Source organism: Corvus moneduloides, chromosome 1 (assembly GCF_009650955.1).
Source record: "Corvus moneduloides isolate bCorMon1 chromosome 1, bCorMon1.pri, whole genome shotgun sequence".
In the NCBI taxonomy this organism is placed as follows: domain Eukaryota; kingdom Metazoa; phylum Chordata; class Aves; order Passeriformes; family Corvidae; genus Corvus; species Corvus moneduloides.
Window position 1 is genome coordinate 102,221,787 of NC_045476.1, and position 20,389 is coordinate 102,242,175.

The 20,389-nt window shown below is 41.0% G+C and overlaps 1 protein-coding gene across 2 annotated transcripts in view; it reads left to right on the forward strand.

The window, feature by feature from the left end:
• MBP (myelin basic protein) overlaps positions 1–20,389 on the forward strand; it is an 84,029-nt gene that overhangs the window by 45,376 nt on the left and 18,264 nt on the right. For both annotated transcript variants that reach the window (XM_032120586.1, XM_032120595.1), the window contains exon 3: positions 19,526–19,956. In XM_032120586.1, coding sequence (XP_031976477.1) covers positions 19,526–19,956 — 431 coding nt within the window. The remainder of the gene's footprint in view (positions 1–19,525; positions 19,957–20,389) is intronic.

Here is a 20,389-nt window from a genome sequence, read left to right on the forward strand (position 1 = left end):
AGGTCATTTCTCCAGCCCAGTGGTCTTCCTTTTTATTGTGACCGATTCCTCCTGTGTGACTACTCTATTTTACTGCTGCTGTCTGCTTCTGCTTACCACCAGTCTTTTTTTCCCTGTGTTTTTCTCACCACATTTTCTTGTCACCTGCTGATCCATTTCTTTCTGCCAGACCTTTAGCTGCATTTGCATCCTTCCATCTGGCTGGTTCATTCCTTTTCTTCCTTTTCCTCTTCTCCTCTTCATGGTCCTCCTTTACTACCAGGAGTCACTCCTTCAGCTGCTTTCTAGCAGCTTCTCTACTGACAAACACACAAAGTTCTCCTTCTGGTGAGCTTCTTGATGATTAACCTGCATGTTACTGCAAATATTCTAAACAATATTAGCCAGTCTATCTGTTTTCTTGCACCCCTGGTCATCAGAAAAAGAAAAAAGGGGGATGAAAAAGGATCAATTTAAAGTAATTTAGATGTTTCCTTTTTTGATTTTTAGGTGTTGAATGTGGGACACTGCAAGCCACATATCAGCAAATATTCCAGCCTTGCACAAATGAATACTGATGAGATGACCTGGGATAATAGCATTGCTCAGGGCTGCTGAGGCCATTCTGCTGTAATAACAAATTCTAGTCAAGACTGAGACATATTCAGCAACAGGATGTCTTGTCTTTTCTTTGAATTTGAAAACTAGTAACAAAGCTGAGGTTTTCTTATGTTGTGCATGTGTGTGTGCAAACAAGTATTTGTATGGCACACAAGTGTTGCACAGCAGCAGAAAAAATACAATACATATATTCTGTGTTCTCTGGGATGTTCATATTACCTAATCTTTTCATTCTAGATGAAGAAGAATAAAAGTTGAAGATTATAAATTGCATTAATTTAAAATTAAGATCTGGTGTTTATGGTTTTGCTGGTGCAGTGCCCATGCCCTGTTAAAATCTCAGGGGGAAAAAACATATGATCTTTAGCAAAACTGCTAGTTCTCAGCTACTGAAGTGGGCCTCAATGTAATATTTATAGTCTCATCATAGAGTTCTACTGGTTTGTTGTTGAGTTTCTTTTTCCCCTTTTCTCCCTGCTAATTAGCTTAATGCTGTCAGCATAAGAAACTTATTTTTACTTTTGTATTTGTAGTATTCATCTATAACTTCAGGTTTGTCTGTACTTTTTAGGAAAGGGAAGAAGTCTTAGCCCTGGATTTCAGATCTGACCAATTACTGTGTCTAGAATCTCATGAGCTCTTCCTACTGCTTTCAGCTCATCCCAGTAGAATAGGCTGCGATGGTTGGCTTTGAGCTGCTTATAATCAGGAAGCACACACAGTTTGTTAGATTTTACATCATTGGAGGGCCAGAGGCTGGAAATGGGAATGTGTAAATTTGACACTTGATTTGATATTCCTGCTGAGTAAAAGATGCACACATTTCTCCCTTTGCTGTCTTATTTTCTCTTGGTGGAGCAGAAAGTATATGATAATGAGTCCAAAAGCAAGTGGTTATTTAGATAGCAACAAATTGCTGCATAAAAAAGATCCATATGCTAAGGGTCAATTTAAAGTAACTTAGATATTTTCTTTTTTGATTTTTAAATGTTGAGTATCAGTGAATGTTCCAGCTGTGGTCCCAGGGAAGAACGGGAAGGTGGGAAAGCTGTTCTGGTTTTATCTTGCAGAGGGTATTTAGCAAAGCCAGTTGTCTCAGGGTCCCACTGAGATTTTGTTTATGGAGTCAAGTATTTTGAATGTCTGAATCTACTGCTGACCTTTTCTCCTTTCTCTTAATTATTTTGAGTACCATGGATTAGTATCTTGCTTCAGATTTAAAAAACAACCAAGCAAAACAAAACAAAAACCAGATGAATGTGCATGATAAATTGATAGCATATTACCCTCTCTATTAAGAGTATGAAACTGGTAGAAAACAAGAAGCAGACATAAAATTCTTAAGCAGGCAATTTGCACGTTGTGGGTGGATTTTCTGAAATACCTGAAGGGAATTTTAAATACTCTGGAAAAATTATGAGAAAGATCATAACCTGAGTGTATTGTAAGTAATAAAGAACACTAAGCACAGTGGTGAGCTCTGCAGAATATCCTAAAGCATTTTCACATTCACAGCTCAGTCTCAAAGGAAAAATTGTAAATGGAAGGGAAGGACTAGAAAAATCTGGTCCATGCAAGTGTTAGTAATGAACACTGTCAATACCATGTTCTGGGAACCCTGAAGTGTAAAACAACTGTTGGCATTTGGAAGTTTGGACAGGGTTTGGGGGTTCTTTTGCAGGAGCTGAAGGTCAAAATACCCGATGCCAGACTGCATATGAGCTTTAACCTGACAGGCAAAATACTGACACCATTGAACCTTTCCAGTTTGGCTGGCAGTAGTGCCCCTAGCTGTGTGTGTTTTGTAAGAACACACTGGGGGACAGCCAAGCAAGATGGATAAATGGACACATATTCTTAAACAGCAGCTGTCTGTAACATCCAGTTCCACTTGGCTAAGCACTAATTTGATTTTTGCTTCTGCTTTTAAATTCTTTTTGGGCTCATTGTAATCTGTTTGCATTGGTTGGTTAAATTTGCAGTAATAGTCCAAAAGCAGAATTTGACAGCCACTGCTTTATTGCCACCTCCTTTCCCCACCCCATTTCAAACAAAGCCTAATTCCAAAGTAGAGTGGCTGCACATTTGGCTTGTTTGCTTTAGATTTCCATTAGACTTAACTGCCAAAACAACCTGGTCATACCCATGACAAGGTTGAATTTGTCTTCCTAGTAATTTGTTTGCCCTAAAAAGCAATTTGACAACAAAGGTTTTCTTCAAAAAGGAAGGTATTTTGGGGCAGTAACCACACAACAAAGATACTTAATTTCACTTTTGGAGACCACTCACTTTTAAATTGCTTTGGGTGAACACATTCCATTGTATGCTGCGACATAACCCAGCAACATTTTCCATCTCTCCTAGGGCTAGGTCCTGGCTTTTTCCTGTATTCATGTGCTTACAGTCCCTTTGCTTTCCCCTTCCACACCTTTGTGTCTATGTTCCCGTGACAGAAAAACCATTCTGAGCAGGCTGGGTGACAGAGGATGTCATAATTCACATCCTGACACATAGCAGAGGCACAGCTATACCACTAGAATGCATCTGGTATGAGCAAACAAAAAGAACAGACTGTTTTTCAGGCCATTTGGGGTACGGCTAAGGCTGCCTCTTAGTTCTTCGGAGATTGTGTGTTACACAGATTTTCAATTTGTGTAAAATAGATGCAGGAAGGGCTAAGGAATGCTTTGACAATATGATAGTGTTTCCCAAGGGTTGATCAGCATACTTCTGAATCGATATACTGTGTAATTCCTGTAAGGCAGATGAAGCACATAGTCCATGATACATATCCTTGGTAGGAGGTAAAAGAGTTCCACTCAGCCATTTTTTAAAGACTTTTTAGCTATTGTGTAGGGCAAACAGTGTTTTGGTGGAGGAAGAAAAGACACTGCTTCTCTGGTATCACTGACATCTCTCCAGTCAGCATTCAAGTGCCATGGTATTCATTGAATGTTGTGTTTTTCAGAAGCAAAGCCTTGCTTGATCTGTTTTGTGTTACAAAACATGAAAGACAGTCTGGATAAATTTCTTTCATGGAATCACTGATCCTTCTAAATGTATTTCATTTTCATGTCAATTCCTCTTCTGGCTACCATTTAAAGCATATTTGATCTAGTTACTAGCCCTTCTGCAGGCTTAATGCTGCTGGTACCTCCGAGTTACTAATGCTCATGTTTGTGTAGATGTTGCTGGAGAAACTGTGTATGGCCACATGCGAAACCACACTGTCAGAAGGTAACCTGGTGCACTCTCCAGGGGTGTGGTGCCTCTGCATTGCAGTACATCCACCCTTGCCTTTTCCTGACATTTATTCATTTGTTAAGGGTTTATATTTATTAAGGGAATTGCCTTTATTCAGTCACCACTTAAGCTGGCTTTTGCTAATTACATCAGATATCTGTACGTGTGCATGCAGAATAGTGCTAACAAAAGGATTCTGCTTACAAAACTTAATAGTTTGTTCATTAAGTAGGTCTCACTTGCCTGTGAATCCATGCTGACTTAGAGCTATACAGATGCATTTTTTTTGGATAATCTTGGACATATATCTTTGGTACACAGGTTGTACATCCACCCAATTATGCTAAAGTTCCTGTGAACTGGTCTGGGTGTCCTGCCACTCACGAAAGTTCAAGTGGCTCCCACTGACCTAAATACCAGTCAAAATAATTTTTTTTAAAAAGCAGGTCTATACTGCAGTGCAAGCAGAAGAGTAATAGCTGAAGATGATGCAGTTTTATCTGCTGGTTAGTTGTGATGATGATAATGGTAGTTATCATTTAGCTAGCCCCGTGCAGCTTCTAAGGACTGCACAAAGTGTGCACTAATTAAGTGTGAACTACTCTGTCAGTTAACTTTTACTGTATTTGGAAAGCCTGACACTTTTTATTATGTGTGGCAGACCTGGCAATGAGAGAAAGATGTAAGCAGCATGACTTCAACTTGCAATCATCTAGTCAGACTGTATCAAATTAGATGTATATGAAAAAGAATAAATGCTCAGATAATGTCATGGTCTAGCTCCACATCAAGTTATCCTCTATTGTTTTTTCTCTTTTTTTTAATATGGATTGCAACATGTTGCTTGTGCCATCAGTGGAAGTGTAGGATAATTTGTCAATTGCTGATTTCAACTAAGTTGTGTCAGCCCCCTGCAAAGAATATGGGCCTTAATTTTATTCCTTTCAGGTATGTGAGAAATATTTTCCTTGCCAGAATAGAAGATTAAGAAATCGAAAATGGGGTGAGTGATAGACCTGTCTTATTTATTGTCACAGAAAGAATTGTCAGGAGATGTGGGTGGGAAGAAGGGGATTTGTTTCAGTAAATGCCTCTTTATGACACTTTCTGAAAGGCAAGCAGTCAGAGCTGAGACTTTTGCAAGTGCAAGTTTTTGTCCTATCATGAACTACTTATTTTCTTATTTTTATGAAATGTATCTTGGTCTGTTAATCTGCATGCATTTGTTTTTTTTCTTTCTTTTTTGTTTCGCTTCTGTTTCTCAGGCAATACTGTCTGCAGTGGGCTTTCTTTACTGCTGAAGGAGATACCCTGGAGGTTCAATCCCTCCTGTAATAGGCCAAAGATAATAAATGAGAGTTCAAAATTAAGTGCATTTGCTTCTCACAGCTTGATGCTTTCATGCTGTTGGGGAGCAACAGGAGTGGCCTGCCCAGCGTGGGAATGAGCTGGGACCAGGGTGACAGCGAGGAAGGCCGGTCAGGCAGGCACCCAGCAAGGGGAGCAGCGAGGGCTGTCAGTCCTGGCAGGTCCCACCGTGGGGGAGACACAAGCCCAGCCAGCTGGGAGGATCCCCACAGGCTTTTTTCTCATCCCAGCTGTCTCCTGGCAGTCTGAACCTGGGCTAGAGCTGGCCTTGAACAGGGACAGGGAACTCACAGACGAGTGGGAAGAGGCTGCAGAGCCTGCTCATGCACTTGGGACCTGGAAATGTATCCTTGAGCCATGTGTTTTTCCTACCGTTCTTCACAGTTACTATAGATGGAGTTAGATTTTATTCTCCTTTGTATTTTTTTTTTATCCTTGATTCCAGTACTTCAGGCTTTCAGTGGGGAGAAAAAAAAAAACCCTAGTAGAGCATGAACACAAATCTGGAGGCACAGGCAGTTTCCTGCTACTTCCAGCACATTTGACTCCTGCAGCCTGTGGCACCCCTTTGTCAGACTGTCCTGGTTATCCTGTTTTCTCAGGATAAGTTAAGTCCATGGTTCTCTACAATGGATTGCATCCTATATTGAGAACCGAACAAGTTGCAAAGATTTTATAAACAGATTGCATTATTTACTTATTTCAAAGGATGCTGAGTAACTTTCTGGGATACCACAGACTGTGAATATGAAAGACTTCTCATTTTGCCACTCACAATTTGTGGCTGCAGAAATTCTCTTACAGCACTTACCTGGGAAATAAATGAATTTTTATTTTCAGAGATAAGATTAACACAGCTTTTTTTCCTGTCTTTGGAGCACTTTCTACCTTCTGTCAGTTGTCTGCACAACTTCCTAGGAGGCAGAAAAATGAAAACTTCCTGCTGAGAAAACCAAGGCAGAGTTGTTTTGTTTATTTCTGAAATGGCCTGTGCATGGTGCTCCTGCACACACAGGCCCAGAACCACGAATTGCTGAGCCTTTTGCCAGCAGACACAGGGCTGCTGCACCCAGGAAAGTGCCAGCTGGAGGCTGCCAGTCCCAGGTCAGTGCAGCACCAAGCCAGGCATTAGTCAGGTTTGGTGGCTGGAGTGAGCATGGTGCTGAGGGCTCCAATGTGACTTCTGGCGGCCTTGGGCACAGCGGAGCAATCTGCCTGCAAAAAGCAGGCATGGTATCACCTGCCTCCCCAGGGCTGCATCCTAAGTTAGGGTAACCAGGACTGTGTGCTGTGTGCATCTTCTGTATACAGTGCTGCCCTATGACAGTCCTTCTGGTGTAACCCACTGAGTTGCTCTTAGGCTCTTTGTAAACTTTTCTAGAAGTGGTGGTTTTACTCACTCTCATGCTTGCTGGGTGTACCTAAGTACACTTGGGAAAAACATGTTTATAGCCTTTCTTGCTTGTTGAAATACTGTGTAGCTCAATCATACTGCCATTTTAGTCTTCAGAACTAACAGCTCTTTTTGCTGACCAAGCTTTCTTCATCACATGAGAAGTGACTTTATACGTACTCAAATAGCAAAATAAAGTTTGTGAATTCTTGTATTTTCTTTCTTTCTTTTTTTAATGGTAGTAACTCCCACGAACTGGTACAAGGCTTGGTACTGTGCAAGCAGTTTTTCACTCTCAGAATGCTGCTACTGAAAAGCAGATATTGTGTAAAGTACCATCGATCACTGCCGCGGTTTTATACAGTTTGTCACCATTGTTCTTCATATAGCATTGAGTCACATTTAGAACTATGGTACAGCTCACAAGTGTTCAGCATGGGGAAAAAAGTGTTGGGTTTTTTTAATGTAAAAAAGCTCTTAATTATTTGTAATCTGGTATCATTGATTTGTTAGTGTGTAGAAAATATATCTGATGTGGCCTAGTATAGGTGAGAACAGAATAATTAATATATTTAGGACTGTATGATGTGGTTTATAATGATGGAGAGTGGAATGGAGTTTCTAAAGACCTAGAATAGCTGAGGTTAGAAATATTAGAGCAGGTATCTATAAGGCTGTTCTGAGAGATGCTTGGCTCAGAGGCAGAAATGGACTTTTATATCTAGTTTTACATTAACAGCTTTGGGATTCCCTAATAATTTCCTTGGGGTTTTTTTCTGACTAAGAGCATACTGTATCTCAGGTAAAATCCCACTGAAGTAATAGATTATTTTAAATTGGTGTGTGAGCAAATCACATTTTCTCTCAGTCTACCAAACACCATGTAAATACATATTTTAGAAATGTGGGATTTCCTGCTGTACAAATCATACCAATGGCCTAGGCTACTTTGGAAGTCTTGTAATTTTGCTCCCTCCTTCTGCCAATACAGAAATGTTTTGTTTTCTTTCAAGCAGTACCTGTATAGATGAGCTTGTAGCATGAAATGGGGAGAATCCTGTTTGTAATTGGAACATAGAGCAGGCAGCAGTGTATGATCTTTGTGTTAGTACAGCCATTTAAATTTCACTGGGAAGGGTGAGGAATGAAGTATTTCTTCTTTCAGTGCAGAGAAGGCAAACTCCACAAACCAGATCAATCTGTGGCACCAACCACACAACACTTAATGCTGGTTTAAGGGAACTGATCCAGCAGCGCTGCGTTAGCAGAGCTGTAGGGGGTTGCTGCTGGAAAGGTGTTTGTGAAATGTATCCTGACATGACTTCGAAAGCTCTTAGCTAATGTGGACAAGTGTCAGTAATCCAGAGCAGCCGAACCATGTGAGAAAGGGCAAAAGGCCATGCGGTGTTTATTTTCCAAGTGGGGACCCTTTGAATTTAGATGTTTTGTGTTATCATCATAAGACATGCATGGGTTTTAAGCCTTTGACAGAGTAGGTTAGGAGAGGTAGGTAGCACTTTAGTCTTTTGACTCTTGCAGTTGATTTAGAAATGAGTATTTGTTGTCTGCTTCTACTAGCTTCTGACAGCTCTGACTGGTATTGGGCAGGCAGGCTTTAGGACAAGGAGAGATTCCAGAGGTGAATTCCTGTGCAGAGATAATTTGGAATTTGTTCCAGAAGAAGCCTGCCAAGTCCTGCAGCAGCTTGGCAAGGCATCATGATCTTTGTGGAGGTGAAGCTCGTGGGAACCGGATACGCAACACAGCAGAGTGGTTTGGACAGCAGCTTTGGTCCAGGAGCCTTGGGAAGGGAAGGTGGGAGGAAGGACTGGAAACTGCTGGGGGCCAGAGAGGGAGACAGTGCTTGACAGGAGAGAACAGCAGAATAGTGTGAGCAGAGCAAATACTGTCCTATCCTCCAGGATTGGAAGTCTTGCATCTAGACTTATAACACTGTGGATTCTCTGGTTCACCTTGGAGTGTAAAGTCTTTCCATGTGATTATTGGTAACGTTTCTTTATTCCCTGGTAAGTGCCGGTCATTGCTTTCAGTATAGACAGACGAGGTGATTTGTATCCAGCTTTAAACGTCTTCAGCTCATCATCAAAAAAAACCACTCATCTCTCTCTTTTTTATTTTTCCCCCCTGGTATCTTTTTCCTGAACATCTTATTCTCAGCTTTCTGCCAATATTTCTATGGAATACTATCTCTGCTGTTAGGCCCTGTGCCAGTTCAGTCAGTGCATACTGCTGAACAAATCCTTTGGATTTGTTGTTTTATTTGCTTGGTTTCAAGTATTCTTCTTTTCTGGTTTTAGGGCTTCTCTGGAGGCTATGGTGAAGAAGATACTGCCTCCTGTAAAACCTATGATAAGTTCTGGAATAAGGTTTTCTTTTAATCTGTCTGCTAGGCAGGCAGATATTTTAATCAAATCTCATATTAATTGTTCAGGCATATGTTAGAGTTCCCTTCTAAAAAACATTTCTTTGGATACCAAATTTCTTCACTGAGGAAATTGCTTCACTAAGAAATCTCTAAACAGTTTATTTTGCTGTTTAATGCAAACTACCTCTAAAACTCTTGGGGGTTTTATTGTATTGATGGTAAAAGTGTAAAGGCCTTGAAATAATTTTTGCTAGTATTTAACAAACTACCCACCTTTCATTGCCTGTATTGCAACGTTTCCTACCCTCCACTCATTCTGCACAGCAATTCCGTGGCTCTGCTCCTAGGTCTGTGCTGACGTTCTCCATTGTGCAGCTTCCAGACAAAGCTGTTTTGACAAGCAGGACAGAGCATGGTGGCAAAAATCCCATTCCCTCCGTTCACAGCAGTGATCAGGATGCAACATCCTCGAGTGGTGTGCTCCTGTGCCAGGGCCTGCAGAGAGACTTGAAACTGCAAGAGATTCCAAATGCAGCCTCCCGAGTCTGTGCCCAGCAGCATTCCTGCCATAAATGTGCTCAGCTGTGATTTCTTGTGTTGACTTTGGATATGGTATGTGGAATTTGTCCTTTGAGAAACCAGGCTTTTAGGTTCATGCTCAAGAGCTCAGAGGATGTCACAATCACCTTGAGTGTTATCTTCTAAAATCCGTTTCATGACATGAAAACATTTTAAAATATGGTTAGAATAAGCATTGCCAGGCAGACTAAAACTAAGATCTGGAGTTGATCATCCCTGAAGTGACACGTATGTGAAGTATTTACTGTGTTTTTCAAATTGACAGTTGGCTGCCAGTCTTGTAGGCAGAATGACTTTCTCACCATCCGTACCCCAGGCAGAGCTGGAGCTGCACATGGCTGCTACACAGTGCTCATGAGAGACATGGCAGCATTGTGGACTGGAGGTGAAGCTCAGGACCTGGTCCTCTGCTTCCCCAAAGGGTTACAGAGGTGCTTCCACCTCATGGATGCAGCTGGTGGTGTGGCTCTTGTCCCCACCGAGGTGTGAGCTTCTTCCACTTCTTCCACTGTCTGGTTTAAGCTGGAGGTGTGAGTCATTGCCTTCCCCCAGGACACAGAGGGGCTCATCTTCTACCTCCTGGGCACTGCTGGATATGCAGGTCACAGCATGGTCCCCTACACCCTCCCAGGGCAGGAAGCTGCCCTCCTGGGCTCTGCCTCCCACAGGGCACAGGGGTGCTTGCATCACCTTAGAGGAATTAATCAGGTTCTGAGATGTGACAAGCTCTGTGAACAAGCTCTGTGCAACCGGAAGAAACTCCTGCTCACTTTTGCTCCTCTGACCTCTCCCCATAGGTGTAAGGTGAAAATCAGTTCCAAAGTGAAGGTAATGTCAGACAGCAACCCATGGCTGTGGATTTGTGGTGATTGTAAAGAACTGCAGTTTAGGCAGACTTGAACAACCCTACCCCATATTTTTTGGCTTGTGTGTGTGTTTGTTTGTTTAGGGGGTCTGTTTTGTCAGCTTCTGAAGAGCCAGATCTCCAATTTTGTTTTACATATGCAAGAATGCAACACAACGGTAAAGGGTCTACAGGCTTATTTGTGCCCAGGTATTTCATGTATTTTTAGAAATATTGGCAAATATGTGTGTCATACTCAAAATGTGTCATTTATACCATTGTGGTGCATTGCAGAATTTTCTGGAAAAAAAGGTCTTCTAAAAACTACCAGTGTAATTCCCCTCACTGCAAATTCTGTAACCATGACTCTCTGAGATCACTTCTGCTATTAAAAGCTTCAGTTCAGAATGCATTAGCAGGGCAAAATAGAGAAATCCAGAGATATGGCAATGTACACCTGAAAGATGCACAAAAATGCCAGGCTTATTGATCACATCATCATGCAGGTGATTCACAGCTTCCAGAAACCCAGCTTGCATTGTGCACTTGTCACTCTGCCATACTCCTGTAATTTGCTTTTTACCTGGACCTGCCCTATGTTTTCTATCGGAAAACAAACTTTGAAGTTATGTCCTCAAACCAGCAAATCAGTGCATTATTTTGGGGAAAGTTAGAAGCATTCATATTCGCTTTTTATTTTAACATATGAAAAGCTCCTCTACAGTGCTTTGGGCTGTGTTCACTACTGTGAAGTGTTTTGTTGGGTTTAGTTGGGTTAGTTGGTCTCAGGAAAAGTTAACACACATAAACACTGTTATTCTGTAGGACTAAAATGCAGCTCGTAGAAATTGGAGTTTATAGCCTCATGCTGTAAGAATTTTCCCTGTGGTCACAATCAAACCATGTTTTTTAAAGGTAGCTTATTTGGTTAAATTACTACAAGTGTATTTTATCCTGCAGTTTATGCTTTCTAAATAATAAAATACCACTCAGAAACTTAAATCCTGGTCATGAAAAACACAGTAGTGTTATCAGGCCCTCTTTTGGAGATGCTACGTGATGGGTTTTAACAGAAAATATTCTACAGATAGGGGTTTTTTTGTGCTGCTTATCGTGGTCTGAGCAACTTCTTTGAACCAGCTGGTTCAGTCACTGTACTCACTTCATTTACTTCACGAACATTTCGTTTTCTGCTGCTTTTAAGGCCCTGTTTCTCTATGCTATTATGAAAGAAATTTAACTGTAATCGGGTACTGAGTTGCACTGATGGAAGTAGGTTATTTTCCAGTAAAACATAATTGATGTGGAAAATACAAAAGATAGTGGAAGTTGTGAGGTCTGATGGAAGCACTGCTCATTTTGTCATACTGTTACTTTGGTGGGGAGGGATATATCCAAGTTTTGCAACCTAACGATTATTCAGACTCGATGCAACTGAAGCAGAAAATATGAATAACCAAACAATCTTTGTCTAATACTAGTGAGTTGCACGATCTTTAAAGAATACAAATGCTGATGGGTCAGCAGGTGATTTAATTTCTCCTCCTTAAGTACATGAAATTGTTTGTTACAAATGATGCTCCAGCTTGCTTTGCTGTAGGAGGATCTTTTGTGAGATATTCAAGATTAAAACAAACCTATATGTTCTAGTAACACAAAGGAACAATTTTCTTTGAAAATTGGTGGGTGGATAAAATTCTTTGTTTAGATTTTTAAAAAACTCTGCAGGCTTTATGGAGAATTGCCACATGCTTCTCATAGATTCCAAATTTCTGCCATAGCAAGTCCCACTGGTTTCAACCACAGGCTCTTTTGTTTTCTGTACTCGCCTTTGTAACCCTCAGCAAGTGGAGGCAATGCCAGAAGTTCTGGAAAACAAGAGCGAGAGGGTGCGAGCCAGGCCTACACTGCTGCATTCCTCTGCAATGGTAGGCCACCGTGTGGGCTTTGTTTCAGCTCTTCATTGTGAACCAGAGGCACGGATAACCAAGTGCCCAACTCTGTGAAAGCATGCAGAGTGCAAGGCAGTTTCTGCAATCAAGGAGATGGGTTTTAGTTACAATCTCGAGATCAAAAATTGCTCTTGCGCAGGGGATGTTTCCAGCTTTTTGGAATGCCTCTTTTTACTTGCAGGTTTCTTTACTTGACCTCACAAGCAAACAGTACCTTCACACACCCATGAGGCTCACAGGAGCCCTGAGCCACTTTCTCTTTCATAGGATCATATAATCATTGAGGTTGGAAAAGACCTCAAAGGTCAAGTCCCACCTTTGACTGAACACCACCACATCAACTAAACCGCAGCACTAAGTGCCACATCCAGTCCTTGCTTGAACACTTCCAGGGATAGTGACTCCATCACTCCCCTAGGCAGCCTGATTCAATGCTTAATCCCCCTTTCAGTGAAGAAATCCCTCCTGATGTCCAACCTGAACCTCCCCTTGAGGCCATTTCCTCTTATCCTGTTGCTGGTTGCCTGGGAGGAGAGGCCGACCCCCACCTCGCTTCTCTTTCCTCCATCAAGTCTGAAAGCTGGCTCCTGGAGTGCAGCCCCTCACAGGGGGATGTTAATGCATTTCAGCCCACAGTAACCACACATGCTTCTTGGGCATGGACTTTGGGTTATTACTGCACAGACTTGCAAGTGTTTCCACATCTCTGACGTGCAGATCCTAGGAGTTGTATGTGCCTTGGTGAAAATACAGAAAAGCTTTCCAGCAAGAGGACTCCTGATATATCAAAAATCTCTGACTCAGGGAGTATTGCTACTTTTTACACACTGATACCATAAAACATAATTGCCTTCAGTAGAATGATAATGCTGAACATAAGGTGTAATGAGTATACAGCTTATTTTTAATTTCTCATTTTTATTTTGTAGTAGTTTCACAGGACCAACCCTCTCAAATCATGGAGCTGTCAGCAAAACTAAAAATTTTGTGCTGTTTACTGATTCACAAAATAAGATTTAGGCATGTTTATTAGAGAGTCACCATTCCAGCTGGATGTCACATTGCTGTGTGTTTTCACCTAGTCCTTGATTGGTTACGTTATGGTTTTACTGGGTAAGTTGAAAAAGTCAGTATAGTTACCCTACCAAAAAAGACACCACAGCAACAATTCCCCACTGTGCCACTACCACCTTATAGGGATCCTTCTCCCAAAAACTGTTTGCTTTACTGCAAAGCAGTGCTTAAGGGATGTATGTGCCATAAAACTGGTACTCTTGTAACAAGCAGCGGTTCACAGTTACATATTAAACACTTTGGGGTGATGAAGTCTAGCAAAGACAGTTGAAATCATATTTCCTGATACTTTCCTATTGTCTCTCCTTCATGTGTTTTCATGTGAGCTTTGCTGTAAGGCCAAGCTCTGCTACCTCAGCAGCTTTTCTTCAGCAGGAAAAGACCAGGGAGGGCTTGGAGAAATGAGATCTTTCATGAGTCTGAAAGAAACTGTGCCAATGCTTGGGGTATTAGCAAAGGTCCAGCGACTAATAGATCCTTTTTGACCTATTAACTTTCCGTCTGGCATTAGCTCTTAGGGGGCATAATGTTTTCTGCAGAGAACAGCTGGTAGCTGGTATTCCATGAGGCAGCAGGGATGCAGGAAAAGCAGCAGTTTTCAGGCACTTATTGTAAAATTTTAAGTGGAAGTTTCATTCACTCGGCCACAGCAATGCAGTCTAAAGGTCTAAACCTATGTTTGGCCTTTACCAACAATAAAGTTGTTTTTAAATAAAATGAAGTGCAGTAACTTTCAGCAGGCTCAGCCAGTGATCCTTACTGACCCAAGATGTAGTATAGAACTAAACTTGGTCTTTTTTTAGTTTAGTTCAATAGAAATAAATACTGGACCAGGTGAGGTTTTTCAGGTTTTACTGTATTTTTAGTACTAAGTTTCATTGTAAGGAAAACTATGCCATAGCAGATTCCTTATTCACTGCTTCATCAGCGTAGAAATGTACTCAACTCATCAGTGAAATGGAAACACTCTCACAACTTTTATTCTAGTCTGGTAAGAGCTTTATATGCTGTAAAATGTCTAATGAAAGAAGCGAGGGAGGGAAGTCAAAGGAGTGCATGTTATGCTTAGCAGGTGGTTTCTCGTTTGTGTGGTGCAGCTTGGTTAGCCCATAGAACAAATTGAATTTCTTGTGTAAAAAAGTATCATTCCTTCAGTTATGCTGCAGCTAGAAAGAAAATTTGCCTTTGGGTGGAAGTTTTTTTCCCTAGAGGTGATAAGCTTTGGCAAGGAGGGAGGGAGGGGAGAGCAAGCTGTAATGGAAGTGATCTCTTGGCTAAGTGCAGTAGGAATGTTGAACTCGTGTGAATCTATATCATGAGACACATGGGCACTTCTCTCTGCATTCAGTCTGCTAGAAAATGGGGAAAATGTTTGTGTAAAGATTAAATAGACCAGCACATCCGTTCTGGTTGTGTTCAGAGGTATGACCAAGTGTTTGTTTCACAATTACACTGCATGCCATCCATTTCAAACAGAAATATTTGTCCAAAATTGATTCCCAACTGTTTGACAAGCATCAGACAGTAATTAGGTCTGTTAATTTGAAATGTCTGATGGCATATTGCCTTCTAACCATATTAGTGAAGTTAGGCTAAGAGCCATTTTTTGTCTGCAGTGTCTTAGCATAATGAGGATGAATCAAGCTTTTGCAGTTCAGATTTAACAATGCAGACATAATTCTTTCCCCTCTGTCTCCCCAAAACTTCTGTAGTGAAGCCTAATGGCTGTGGGCACTCTATGGTGCTGTGGGCTGCGCTGCAGTAAAAGTCCAAACCAGTAGTTGGATTGTTGGGAAATCATCTCAGCAGAGTTGGAACCCAGATATCCTCAGCTGCAGCATGTATGTAGTGATGATGGATGTGTTTTCTCTGGCCTTTTATTCTTTCAAGTGCCTGATATTACCACAAGTCTCATTAGAAGCCACACATTCCAAAACAGTGGTCTTGGCCTCTTAAATAATGTAAAGCAAACTATTACTAACACATTTGCCTTACTGCTTTAGCTTACCAGAGATCTTCAAATCTCAGCTGTGACAAAGCTGATTAATTTCTAGGTGTTACCTTTTGTTGCTCAAGTGACTAAGAACAGGTGAATCAATACAAAAAGTCAGATGTTTTAGTTAGTATTTTATTGTCAATATTTTGGGAAACATACTGAAATAAACTTAGCTCAGAATTGAGGACTATACTGCATTGCATTTAACTGTCTAGAAGCTGACATCTTATAGAAGAGAGAGGATCTAAAAAGCAGAAAAGGGCAAATACAGATTATATTTCATGTAGTGAAAAACAGTGCTTTTTATCTATAAATTACTTAAGCTAGCATGAAAAGTTGATTTAAAAGGTCAGTGAGATAATTTCCATCTTCATACTCTGAGAAAAGAAAGCTGAGAAAAAGGAAGTATAATTGATCACAGTAGCCTGTAGTTATGAAAAAGTATATTCAATATTCAGTGTTACAAAGTTGATTAATGTACTTTTTGGCATTTGTAATGAGTAAATGGTACTTAAGATTTCATACAAATATTTAAGGTGCTGTCATGTATTATTATGATCAATATTTGCAATATGCTGTGGCAGTTGATCTAAGCCTCTCTTGAGAACCCAAAGTAAGGGAATGGACTTCAGCTTTTATCAGCTTCATCTTCCTCATTTATTTTACAGCATTTGTAGAGGGAGCAGCGATAGGAATGTGAGAGGAATTAAAAGTATCTGCAAGAAAGCAAGACTGGAAAGGAGTAGGAGGAGATGAAAAACTTGTAATCTTTTTTAAAACTCTTAGCATAAGAACCCCTTTCCAGGTTGTCCTCTGTATGGAAGACTACAGACTGCTGCACACACAAGGGGGGACTATCAGAGAGCAACCCTTCCAAGTGCCCCATGAGAAGGATATTTGTATCCAAATTGGAAATTGTACTTTGCATAGAACAAATTTCCATGGTCCTGAGAGGAGTTGTTGTTTGAAGCACTGGGCCAAGAGGTCCCAGGAAATTAGAAGCTTAGGGAAAAGAGTTTTCTCAAGAAATGGGATAAACTATCAGTGTCTAATCAAACACTAAGGCCACAGTAGTTTTGAAAATACTCATATGGGACCTAACTCTTATTAAAGACAATGAAGGATTGGATTTATTATTGTCTCAGTGAGAGCACCTTTGGACTTTCTCTTTGGTTTCTTTAACAGACTGTTAAGAATTTTTTGTCCGTCTATATTCCTCATTTTGGAAGTCACTGTGTGTACAGGGAACAAATGGCTCTGTTCACTGTGACCAACATGCCCAGGGAACATTGTGCCAGCAGCAGGCTCAGAGCACCGTGTGGTGAGGGGAAGTGGAGAGGTGGCATTGCCGTTGGGAGTGGTCCTTGGCCCCACCTGGAGTGCCACATCCCTGCTCCGGTCTGGCTCCCTCCTGCTGCTTTTGGGCTAATGCGAGGAGGTGCTTTTCTTGTGCCCTCATTTGTGCAGCTCTCAAGGACTACATTCACTTACGTATTAATAGAAGACACTGCCATAGCCCTCTAGTTAATGCCTGTGGCAATGCATTCTGCCGCATTTCATTTTACAAGGATTAGTAAAAAAATGCCGAAGATCTCTTCCTTCCTGGGCAACTTTCTCTTGTATAGGTGATGTGGTACAGGCTGGGTACTCTGTTTTAAGAAAGAGCTTCATTTTCCAAAGAAAAACAGCTTTAAAAAATAGTAGCTATACACAGCATTTACAATAGGTTTTATTAAAAGTCTAAATATTTGTTTTTAAATGAAAAGATAAGCATATATTAATATAGTCCATTAATTCTGGATGTCCTTAGGACATTATTAAAGTGATCTGCCTCTCCAAATGCACTGGAAGTCTTTGATTAGTTAGCAAAAATATTAACAGTATCTCTCTTACATGTTTTTATATATTAGAGAAGACATAAGCATGAAGAAAATTTAGAGGCAAACTTAAATGTGTGCTTTCACTACTGAAATAAAGCCTCCAGAAAGATTTCTACTTTATAGCTCGCTGCCTATGCATTGGGAGAAGCTACTTTTGTGGCACAATTACCCTTCTTTGTTGCTTACCAATACCCGTATTCAGTGACACAAAGAACAACTGTTGTAAAAGATATTAGTATGCAGATGCTCTGGTGTTATGTTAATGCATTTAATTAAATACAATAACTCTTTTGTTTGCTTTTCTTTCTGCCCTTGAATGGATTTGTATTATGGTATAGAATCTAGGCTTAGAGATGCTGTTTAAAATGTTTTGCAGTTTCAGAATGTGTCCCATATCCACGTTAGTTACTTTGCTTTTGTTCTGTTAAGAAAATCATTTGGGTATGTTAAGGGTTTCTAATAAATTTGAAAGTATTTTTTCAGGAAAACTCAAATCCCAAAGTTGCCAGCGAGTATTTTCCCCACTGATGAGGTCTTCAGTGACAGATAGTCACTGATTAAATAATTGTATTCCTGAGAGACACTTACAGATGTTTTAACCAAAGAAATTTTTCTTGAAGTTCCCCAACATTTTCTAGGTAGTTTTCACAAAAGAAATAAAAAAATTGAACCAACAAAACTGCACTTTATGTTTTTATATGAAAAACTGTAGCAGACTGATTACAACCAGTTGTAACCTACACACAGGTTTTGCAGAAGCCATCATTACTGTCTTGTGTTGTTATTCATAAAATTATTTCAGAATTGTTCTCAGCCTGAGAAAAGGTTTCTTTAGTGCCCTGTGAGTGGGTGAAACCCTATGAAATGACTGTGTCAAGTCTAAAATTGCTCTGCTGAATTAGCAAAGTGCTTGAGCCCAGAGTACTTCAAAAACACAGCAGTATTTGCCAGATCCTATCCCTCCCAGGGCAATAAGGACCAAATCAAATGAGGATGTAACAGGGTAATTAGGAGACCCTAAAGGTAACACATGACTAACTTACTTCTGAAATTCTGAGCCCCCTTAACTCCAAAAGACATTTCTGACACAGAGTGAGTGTGTGGGAGGTGTCTGTGCTGTAGGTTGCTCCTCAGGCAATGACCTACTAATACTCTTTTGGTGTTCCTTGGAGATAAGTCATACTCCTCAGTGGGTGCCATTTCCTTTAGAACAATAGGAATCGTGGTATAGATCATAGAAACCTCCATAAATCTTTTTGTCACTGATAGAAGGAGCTACTGTAGGTGAAGGGCTAAGTGTGCTGCAGCTGATGCTTCTTAGATACTTTACTTGGAGCATCAGAACACAACTGTGGAGAAGGCAGCAGGCATTTCACTTACCACAGGGGTCTGTCTTGACACCTTTCTTGGCTTAAAAAAAGCTTGTCAGTTGCTGATAATTGTTTTTGTCACTTCTCACAAGCACTAAATGCAAATTGGACAGTTTTGCTTTAGGCCTTCAGCATCAGTGCTAGGACATTGTACCTGGAGTGCCAGGATCATCCTACGTGGAGAAAAACTGTCATGAGAGGCCAAGCAGAAATTGCAGTTCAGTGCTCGCTGTCTTTTTTGAAGTGAGGACAATTTCAATAGTGGGGAAAAGGAACCCCTCCCCTCATTATGCATGTTTGATCCATACTGAAGTTACAGCAAGGGATTCCAAATGAGGCCAAACGCTCTGGCATTGTGGAGAGGGAATGTGCACTTGTGAAGGCACAGATCTGCAATGTCACTGTAATTATTTATTTTTTCCCCGTTTTGGACAAAGACGGCATAGTTAGAGTTGCAGTTCTCAAGGGAAAGTACAGGAATTCTGATTACTCACTGAAAGCCTCCTCATCCCCAAAACTTCCATGTAAATAAAGTTAGTTATGCTTCAAGTAATCTATCGATCTATTTATAAATGTGTTAAATTTAAAAAAAGAAAAAAAAAACCCACAGCAAAAAACTACCTAGAACTACTGCAAATTTGTGTGAGAACATCATTCTGGTTTCAGTTCCAAGATAACTTAATGTTCTTTAAGGCTGGAAGAGAACATAGTTTCATTACAACTGCACATATTACGGGTTTTGTATGAAATGAGCATCTCAAGGCAAGGGAAAGAAAGCAGCATTGTTCCAGGGCTGTTTTTCACAGGCCTGTATTCATATCTCATCCTTGTTGTTTGCAGGAGAGGCAGATGTGAACCAGAACAATGGGACCTCCACGAAGAGCCCAGCGGTGACAGACTCCAAAGGCACAGCAGACCCGAAGAATGCCTGGCCTGAGGCCAACCCAGCTGACAGGACTGGTCGCCCCCACTTGATCCGCCTCTTTTCCCGAGATGCCCCAGGAAGAGAAGACAACACCTTCAAAGATCGGCCCTCAGAGTCAGACGAGCTACAGACCATCCAAGAGGACAGTGCAGCAGCTTCAGAGAATTCGGATTTGATGGCTTCACAAAAACGCTCCTCTTTCCGGCACGGATCAAAAATGGCATCTGCGAGCACTATAGACCATGCCAGACATGGATCCCCACGGCACAGAGACTCGGGTCTACTTGACTCGCTGGGCAGATTCTTTGGAGGTGAAAGACACGTTCCCCGGCGGGGCTCTGGCAAGGTGAGCTCTGAGGAATAGAGAACTGCGAGGCTACAGCAAAATACAGTACAATGAAAGAGGAAGGGTGGGTCTGAAAGAAAGGTCTCACTGCTATAATGCAAGAGTTGACCTAGCCAGCAGGATGGTACTTGTAATATAATGCTTGGCTTTAAACTGAAAACAGCAACAACAAAAAAGCAAAGATCTGGGAAACAAGAGGAGCTACTCTGGGTAGTAACAAGGAGTATTAGAAATCCAGGGGGCTCTAGAAACATTACCAAGAGGAATTTTTATGAGCATTTAATGTAGTGCATTGTATGCATTTGTATGCTGTGCCATTTAGAGAAACTTCAGTCTGCTTTTGTGTGTTGTTCTTAAATATTTGCATAAGGGACCTGGATGAGAGCACTAAATGCAAGACTATCTCTTCGTATCTTGGCACTAAACAAACTTG